The sequence below is a fragment of the Montipora capricornis genome, chromosome 4 (genome assembly GCF_036669925.1).
Source record: "Montipora capricornis isolate CH-2021 chromosome 4, ASM3666992v2, whole genome shotgun sequence".
Lineage (NCBI taxonomy): Eukaryota > Metazoa > Cnidaria > Anthozoa > Scleractinia > Acroporidae > Montipora > Montipora capricornis.
In genome coordinates, this window is record NC_090886.1 from 48,328,137 (window position 1) to 48,338,136 (window position 10,000).

The 10,000-nt window shown below is 41.3% G+C and overlaps 1 protein-coding gene across 1 annotated transcript; it reads right to left on the reverse strand.

Moving 5' to 3' along the window:
• Nucleotides 1–2,203: 2,203 nt before the first annotated feature.
• Nucleotides 2,204–6,751, reverse strand: LOC138047219 (cytochrome P450 1A1-like). The gene has a single exon (XM_068893969.1). The coding sequence runs from the start codon at nucleotides 4,587–4,589 to the stop codon at nucleotides 3,048–3,050; it is 1,542 nt and encodes a 513-aa protein (XP_068750070.1). The 5' UTR covers nucleotides 4,590–6,751; the 3' UTR covers nucleotides 2,204–3,047.
• Between the last annotated feature and the right edge of the window lie 3,249 nt (nucleotides 6,752–10,000).

The window sequence follows — 10,000 nt, forward strand, 5'->3', positions numbered from 1 at the left end:
TTCGATAAAATGAACACGATCAGATGACGAGGTCCTTATCTGGTTTACCTCTTCTCTAAATATAGAGTGAACTCTACTAAGAACCTGCCCGTTGACAAACTTTCATCTAACACTCGGTTCTACGAAAATTGAACATAGAATAAAGTTATTTTCTCCGCAAGACTTAAACCTCCCAGCCAAAAACGAACAATTTCAAACAACAAAACAACTCAACTGACAGTTTCTTGCAAAAGAGTTTTGTCTAATGCTCTCACATCAGTATATGCGATCGCTACCGCCCTCATAACGGTGCGTGGCTCTTTCGAGTCAAACGGCGAATCAACTTTGATAGAAAGAACCCAAATTTTACGCAGGTCAACCGTTACGACTGTTATTATAAACCACAAAGATAACAATTTTGCCCTTGACCATATTCTCTGGTTGATCGACAAACAACTCGTTCAACACTCCAAGGTCTTCGGAACGAACACGATATCTTGTTTTCCTTGTTGACTGGAATGCAGTTTAAGAAGAGCCTGAGGGACACACAAGCAAGTCGACCTGTGCAAACGAAAAACGTTTGGCAGCAGAACAAAAGATTCTAGTTGGGTGTGTCAAATGCTTATTCCCTTTCGAGGAAAAAAATAATTAGGGGTATTTGGGAAACGTTAATACTGAGATGGCGCAATGGTACCGCACATCAGTGGGTCGAGTTTCGCTCGCAGTCCAACTCTGCTCCATGTGGTTTTTCTCCCGCGGGGTACTCCCCCGGGGGTACTCCGGTTTGCCCTTCTCCTAAAAACCAACTTAAGATTTGACATGAGTTGATTTGATTTGATTTCTGTTCAGTGTCCTCAATTAGCGCCTCAGAGATAAATTCAAGATTGAATTAGCCTGCAAGCAAGCTCTCGAAGTGGCGGGTAGAAAAAAGGTGTTGGTGGAAAACAGTCTCTGGGCGCTGCTCCTTTCTCCCACCCGCCCCTCCGAGAGCTTGCTCGCAGGCTATTATTGAATGCAATAGGGTTATCCCTTCTTCAGCGCAGTCGGACAGCTAAAGCGTAATGCTAAAAACGATTGAGGGGCCATGCAAAATAAGTTGACTCATTTGACAAAATCGAGTACTGAAAGCTATGCAATAACCTCTCCCGTGAGGAATATGTCAATATTCAGCACGATAGTTAAATTATAAAACAGGCAGTGCTGTCTTTGGGAAGAAACTGTCGCGAATTACAACTGTTGAGACGTAGCGAACTCTCCGTCGCGACATCCTTCAGTATATTAAGCCCACATTGCTCAATGACGTCCTGCTTTGTTTGCAGCTGCTTAATATTTCACTGTAACCATACGGAGTTTGACAGTTCTTGCTACTTGGGGTTAGAAAGCATGACAGATCTGTTACGTAATGAAGATTCACCACGTACCATCCACTAATGACACAATCGATAAAAAATCCTATTCCATTTTAGGAGAACCAAGGAACGGTCCTGTCTTTGAGATTTTCCATCTTTTAAGGCAAGAAATTTACCGAGTAAATAAAATGAGACACCTTTCAGTGAAGAGAATAAGAAAGGCGAAAAGGACACCCAAGGGAAAATAAATGTAAGAAATTCCCATATGTTTTGAACAATCTGTAAAATTTCGTTCCCTGCTCGTAGCTAATTATCAAAGTACGGTTGCTGGCTTTGATTAAAGAATACCTGACAGATGATATGGCGAGAGAAATGGAAGGGGCATTTTGATCAGGATGTCTTAAAGATTGATATATAGAGCCGGCCATTAATTAACTATTTAATTACTTAACTATATAACATGGATCCAGGAGAAGACAGTGTAGATCGGTCTTTCACGTTTAAACGTTCAAACACTAGGTTTTAGAAAACCATACTTGAAACCATTTAAGTGGTCTAGTTGTTCGTAAATAATTAAAAACATACTGGAATTTTTTTCCCATAGCTAAAAAATGTGCCTCTTGATAACTGACATTTAATATTCTGAACGAGTCATTGAAACAGTACCCGTGCAAGTGTTCCAAAATTAGAGATCCCATTTCTGATTTTTCTCGCTAACACTCGACTGTTTCCTTTAGCTGTTACTGTAACTCAAATGGTTGATACAATGCAGATAATTATAATTTACAAACTGTGCACTTCGATCCGGTCAGCCGAGCCTTGCAGAACTAAATTCCCGAGCCAGCAGGAAAAACGCACTTCACAAATTGTCAACATTCTTCTGATAAGTTTTTATTATTATTCAAATCGACGAGGCGATGATTTGACAGACAGTCTTTTGACTGAGCTACTAGTCAATTCAGCACTGTGAGCTTCTAAATTTTAATGGCATGCAAGCAAGTGTTACTTAACATTATCAGCTATCCACCCCGAATTTAAATGCCTAATGCTTTTGCTCTCTGCTTAACTGCGGGAACACGTCAGCTTACCAAACCCACTAATTACGAGCCCGTTATAAGCCCTTTTAGGGCCAGGCGATCCGGTTCAGACCCTGAAGTCAGCCTCTAACTTTTGCTAGTGGCTTTGTCAGTAAAGGACTACATCAAAATGATCTTATGGAAGGAATTTTCTTCCGAGTTTTGTATATAGTTCTGATTTCAACTCATTAAGTGATCAAGACAGAATTCAATTTTTCTGCACCCAATATTTCACCAGGTAGGTACATATGTCCGCGTCATTAAACATTTTAAGAATTATCTCCGCTTAACGATAAGTTAAGTCTTAACGGGAATTTTAGCAGCCTTTCTTCAAACTCACAGCAGAAACTGAATTAAATAAAACCGAGATCGTGCTTCCGTGTTAATTGTAAAATTGTTATAAAATTTGCTCATATAATATCCAAGATCAAAATTAATTGATTTTAGATACGATCTAGGACATGCAAGAACTTGTGTTTAGTTTCTTTTTAGCCCTCAGAAAAACACTTCCTTGGTTGCCCAACACCTAAACTTGATGTTTCACTGCACTTTTGACGCAGGTCGTTAATATGTGATATACCTATAAACGGCGAATACTTATTGTCCCAATTTTACCTAAAATCTGTGCAAGGTGTGTCTTAACTTATTGTACGGCTTCAACAGTAATCTTGTACGGTTTAGGACGAACAGTCAACCCAAAAGTATCCTCAATAGGGTCCTCAGTTCCATTACGGAGTACTACCTTCTGCAGAAGCGTGCCTAGCACCAAAAAAAGGACTGATTTTGCATAGCTTTCTCCAGGGCATTTCCTATCGCCAGCAGAGAATGCTAGAAAGCAAGGAGATCGTACAACGTTCTGTCTTCTATCATCCATGAAACGATAAGGATTGAACTCATTGGGCTGGTCGAAGTAATTTGGGTCTCGCGAACATCCCCAAAGGTTTGCAAACACAATGGATCCCTTGGGCAAAGGGTATCCAGCAACACTGGTGTCTCGGGTGGTGCAGTGGGGTAAAGCGAACGGTAGGAAGCTGCTCATTCGAAGGATTTCTAGAATTGTAGCCTCCAAAAGTGGAAGCTTGTCCTTGTCGTGGAGAGTAAGAGAGGCAGACCCTTTCAAACGGGCAAGTTCTTTCCGCAGCTCGGCCTGCACATCTCGATGAGACACAAGGTAAGCTACGGCCCAGCGGAGGGCGGTTGATAATTTTTCGTATCCGCCGCCGAAACAGTCAGCTGTTATGTTAATCAACCTTTCGTCATCAAAGTGGTTCGAGCTGTTGTCCTCGTCAATATCCTCTAAGTGTTCGCTTCCGAATGAGAGAGCGTCCTTGTTTTTGACCACCTGTCCTAACGCCTCGTTGAATGTCGCTCGTTGAAAGCCACTTTTCTGGGCCTCCCTGTTACTGATGTGGTAAATTTTCCTGACAAACTCTGTAAGTTCAGCCACAGAGTCCTCCAGTTTCTGCACTTGTTTCCTGAAGACCACTTCCATCCAGGGCATAAAGTCCACACTGTTACCCACGGCGCTGTTTTCGATAAAGTCCGTCGAGCCGTCCATCATGAACTGGGCATTCTTGACAAAAGCGTCTCGCAGCTTGTCACCGAAAAACAAGCAGAATTGCAAACTGCAAGCCATGTGTTTCAGCAGACATGTCGGATCAAAGCGTTGTTCTCTCGAGTTAAGAAAACTCTGAATCAAAGCATTTGTCTCCCTGATGACCGTGTTGGAGAAGTGGCTGTCATTGTCAAGAATTGTTCGCATGGCTAGCTCCGTCGCTCTCTTGTTTTTTACATATTTCGGGCCAAACACAGGCCATGCGACAGTTCTCTCACCTCGGCTGGAAAAGATGAAACTATGCAAGGGAGGACGTGAGGAAAAATCAGAGCCTTTTTGGAGAAGTGCTTCCTTTACAGTATCGATGTCATTGAGAATAATGACCTCTCGACTTCCAAGTCTCATAGAAAACACCTTTCCGTAGTGTCGCATCAGTCTGGTAACGTTCTTGTGAGGAGCTGAGCCGAACAGGAAAATGTTTCCAATAATGGGAAGACTCCAGGGACCAGGGGGCTTTCTTTCCTCCGCAGGCCGCAAATACATCACAGACAACCACACGAGTGCAAGAGCAAGGAAAATCACCAAAAATGAATGTTCTGCGAGCACTTCCAAAAGGTATTCCCAAAGCATCGTCAATCGTCAGGCGTAAGTGAACTCGTGGCAAATAGTTAAATTATGCGAATACTCGAGTCAGCGTCTAGGTAATTCTAATATATATACGTGGTTAGATCAGTGAAATAATTTGTTGCATGCTCCAAGTGGTGCTTAAGGAGACTCGAGTTGCGGGCACGCAAGACGTTTATAATACGGCTGTTTGCGCGAGATGAATTAGTGGGAGGTGTCCGACAAACAAATTTGATGCTGCCACTTTTTGTTTTTCTCGTTTGGGTTCAAGGTTGACTCGCTTGATTGATTTTGACAAACAGCCGGATTTTTAGCTGCACGGGTCAGAAGTCTGTCAGTTGGCACATGTGAGAAAATTAGAACAGGATTTAGGGACACAGGATCCGCTCAGATGAGATCATTCCTAGGATTTACAGGAAGTCTCTGCTTTGCCCTTGATTCAGGCGACCGACCAAGGTCAACATTCACCTCACAATGAAAACTCACACTCCAAGAGTAAAGTAAGGAGAATATACAGGGTCGTCAAATTGAAAGTAGTCTAGGAATGTACATCACTTAACAAAAAATTAACATAGGGGGGTTCATTTGAAAGAAAGAGTTTCTTGATTTCTGTTTTGTATGAAATAGGTCAATATAATCACTAAAGCTGATTTGGGGGCTTACATTTCAGTTGCGGTTTCCAATCAATAGGTAGATTTATCACCTCTCAAATTGCACGTACTGTGGAACGACTTCGCTAAACGAGTTTTTCTTTTCTTAGAAAATTTGATCAGCCTGCCAGCTCGAAGTCATTAATTACAAGTTTCGTCAAAGCACACCCAGACACAATAGGCTCCCGTTTAGCAACCTTCTGTGCCATAGTTTTCTTTACATATTACAAATTGATACAATTGTTCGAGTTGCTAATTGGCACTTATCATTCCACAGTGTAAAAGCAGAGAAAATGTGCCCGTTAATATAAGCTTATGACTGAGGCTATTAAAAGACCGGAAAACCAACAAAGGTAGCGTAGGGAAGAGGGTACGAAACTCTTTTAGAACTTTACTTCTAGAGTCAGTGGTAATGCAAGGACATCAAACAAACTGCTGGATACCTGACATTTGAGTTAAAAAGGTCTAACAGGCGTAACGCACGGGCAAAATAATGTATTTGCCAGATAACAAGGTCTGAGAATTCCTCTGGATCAGAATTTCTCACAGGAGTTAAGTGTTTTCACTTCATCAATCCGCACAAAACACCGGCCCCATTCCCTTCGTAATGACCATTCCAAGAATTCTCAAAGTCAGCCGTTTCATACGTAACAATGTATCGTGCCGTCTTCATAAACAATGATTGACGAGTGTAAGTAATAACAATGCCACAATGTCAGCAGAGTGGTGCAAAACATTCGTCCAGTTTCGCGAGCGTTTTGAGCCACTTTTCATACATGTGACTCAGTGACTGTATGCGCTTTCCTTTTTACGGTGGAAAAGTAACAATAATATGCGCAGACAGGCCGTCTAATTTTTGTATGTCTCGTTCTTTATCAAACTTTCTGACGTCGTATGCAAAGTACGGGATCTTGATGGCTATCTCTAGTTGAATCACTGAACGCCGAAATTTTCTTCAAGATGTAAGGGACGTGGTTACACGTACAAGCACTAAGGCTGAAAGAAAAAAAAATGTTCTTAACTCAAGCTTTGATGAAAAGTGTGTGTAAAGGCACCAATTGAAAGTTAGGAAGTTAGTGTGAACATGGTAAAGTTCGCTGTTGCGTACAAACACGAGGTTTCTTCCTTTGTCAGTTGTACTTCAACAGGACTTCCCAAAACACGAGAGGCATTTCAAATCTCGTTTTCTCTGCTCACACAGCCGGTTGAAGCCTGAATGTGCTCCTTTTCAATGTACTACAAAAACCTGAAGCCACACTTAAAATGCTTGTTACAAACAAAACAATAACGAATTGACGCACATTAGTGCTCAACAAAATTTAGTCTTGCAGAGAATGTCCCGAGGGCGTACAAAGCTATGTCGGAAGCTCGTTTGATCGATACACAAAATTTTGTAATCAAGCATTGTGTAACACCGTCAAACATCTCTCCCGTTTAGTAATGATTTGTCCACATTGCGTACAAGGTGTTTTTTCTTTTACTGTTGCAAGGAGTTGTAAAATCAAAGAGTAATTTAAGTATTCAAATTAGAGTTCTCGAGGCGTGATTCCTGTGGTGTTGTTTTGGTCTATTCTATTCTTGGGAACACTTGGGTTAAAAGTTACCATTCGCCAAATTAAAGGGTAAAACGAGACACAATAGATATTTTTTGGGGTTTATCTGCAAACATCTACCACTTGACGATGTGAACAAAGTGTCTGTATTTACCCAATTCAAATCAAAAGCGACGTCGCACTGCAAACAGACAGCTGAAGGAAAGAGCACAACGACCTGACAGTTTGAAGAAGTACGTCAGCATTGTATAAATTCATCACGAATTCGAAATGGAAGCACGGACACAAGAGACCCCTAAGAGAGACTTCAAACGGTGCCGCAAGGTCAAGGTGACTCAATTGAGTTAAATGACTCACAGATCCAATATTTCTCCTCACATAATATCAAATGACGCAGGGATGGGAGATGCACCCAATCGAAGAGAACGATAGGTCCAAATGGCGTGCGCTCTTGAACAGATTATTTTTTGAGTACGAATATCCCGGACGTCTGGTACTAAACTCGTTGTTTAGACTGGAAATAAGAACAAGTAATAAATGAAAGGGAACCAAATTGGACCTTTGCAAAACAAAAAGAGCTTTGAAGAGGAAAAATCTTTGCTCAAGTCAAAATTATGACACCATGGACTCTCGTTAGTTTTTGTGTCCCAAGAATTATTCCTCTCGGAAGTGACCCCCTAAGGTATTGTGACGCAAAACTTAAATGCCATTACGAGAATCGTACGCCAACGCGAAAAACGTTGTTTCGCAAAACTGCAAGAACAGATTCCAAAGGGCACTGATGCCAAAAGCCTTTCATGCTTCTCAGCAGGTTTAAAACAGTGAAAGGTGACAATCACTAGGGATTTTGCTGCATGAAGTAGTGTCAACGTATTGTTTCCAACATGACCGGCATAACTCATTGCGTCGTACATTTCCGTGTGCTAACAAACCGAACTGATAGACCTAACAACAGAATCTGGGGACGTTTAAGAGGGTCGGGAAGAGGGTGCTTTCGCAGTATTTTCTAATCAAGTTGTTCTTAAGACTAAGCACTGATAATTGCTACGAGGACAGCCTGAATGAGCAAAAACAATAAGCTCTGCATGTCCTGCACGTGCGCCTTTACATTCGTTACATTTTTTCGCGAAAAGAAGAAACCAAGCGGAAGGTTTTGGAGAGCATTAACACATGACGTTTCTTTCCGTCTGGTCGCCCAAGGTAGTCTCATTTCATTTTTGATTGACTTCCGCACCTTAAAATTCTACTGCTTGACGTACAAAGCGTCTAATTTTAGGGTTGACGCTGAACGTTCTGATCTTTTTTTGCGATTTCAACTGACCTGGAAACGTTCTTAACTTAACCCTTCCACCGCCGAGAGCTTCCCCATTGGCGATTAAAATCGTCTTTCGTTAGACAGAGTAAAACCTACAAGTGTCAATTGGCATTTATAGCGGTGAAAGGGATAAAGTTAGTATATGTACTAAGTTCGACTACCAAATGAGATGTTTTCCAGTGTATCATGCTATTAAAAAAAAACCACATTCTTAGGTAGATGTAATCGCACAACCTCGTTCCCAGGGTCTCTCTTCTCTGCCTCCATTGTCGTTGAGAATATGAGGCAGAGAAGAGAGACCCTGTGAACGAGGTTGGTAATCGCATGTGCCCGAGGGCAATTAAAGATTAATTTCTCGCGTCTTTTCAAAGTTTTCACAAAATTACCCCAGTCGCGAAGCAACGAGGGCAGTTTGGAAAACTTTGAAAAGACAAGTGAAATTAATCCTTAATTGCACGAGGACACAATGCGATTACATTTTTATCACATAAAGGGCAAAAATAATCGATGGAAGCCCCGCTCAATACCACGACAAATGACAAACGTCTTAACACGCTTTCATTCGGCTAAGAGTTCAAGTCAATAAATCGTTGCTGACAAGAGAAATAGCGCTTAACATGCATTGTATATGTGGACAATAAGCAGTTTAATCAGAGTCAGAATCTGGAAGAAGATTCTCTTGTAACTTCTCTTGTAGCTTGCTCAAGTAGTCGTGCCCTCTTGATTACCTAAAGTGCCTGGCGATTAAGAAAAAGATGCCCTCCTTTTCAGCCAATTAGCATTCAGTAATTTTGCCCCGTATGTGATAAATGTTAAAAAAAATCGTCTCCAAGTACTTTATTTGTCCTTTTAGACTACAGTTTTAGATTTCTTTTACCTTAATTAATATTACCCATAAGTCAAAGTGTGTTTGCTTAACACATGCCTGGCAAAATGTAGAGCTTTGATTTTTATCCAAAGGATGTTTACTTTGAGTGTAAGTTTTGGACTTTGCGGTCCGCCATTACTCATGTCCAAAACTGACCGATTTGAGCTCAGAGGGTTGGAACTAGGGAAAAGTGACCTCATTTACTCACTAGTATACATGCAAAACACGAGTTTAAAAGTCTGAAAGCCCGAAAATATCGCACTGTACATCAATTCAGCTGAGTACTCAGGCATTGCAATGTTAAATAGCCGTAAAAAAGTAGCCGTAGCCGTAAAAAATAGTTAACAGCAACGCAATTCGTGTAAAAGTAGAGAGATCTCATAGATATTCCTTGACTTGGCCATGAGACTATTCATGAGCGGTATGACCATGACACATTGAAAACGGTATAGAGAGATCTCGGTTAAGTATACGCTGACTCATCGATCAGCAAAAACGCTGGACCACACCCCAGGCATGATGAAATTGGGTATGGAAAACAAATGGTTGGTACTGGCCCCTAAGAGCATTCAACTCGGCGTTATAACTAAGGAAACTAATTTTAAACATTTACCTTAGCCGTAACAGGAAATAATACTAAACAGGAAATCAAGCAATCTTATAATTTAGATTTGCAGTAACCACACTCAGTTTTCGTAGCGGTCACCTTATTAGGGACCTTAGGATTCTAGGTCGAGGACGAGAACGAGTACGAGTACGAAATTTGACTGCCCGTTTTTAGCGAAAAGACTTAGAGGATTTATAACCCGGACGATTAATCTTACTCTTTGTTAGCAGTGTAGGTTGCTCCGTTATTCTTATTGCTGGTAACTGAGCCTTTTTGCTGATCGAAAAATGCCAAAACTGCTACCCCGTTGTTGACTTGTTTAGACAAGACAACATATCTGGAAAACCTCGTACTAAAATGACGACGGTATCACGTTTTTCCCGCCAAAATGACGCTGGTTTGCGCGCGCTCACTGTTGTTCTAT

Coding starts and splice junctions, on each gene's coding strand:
- LOC138047219 (XM_068893969.1), bottom strand. CDS start 4,589: ATGCTTTGGGAATACCTTTTGGAAGTGCTCGCAGAACATTCATTTTTG.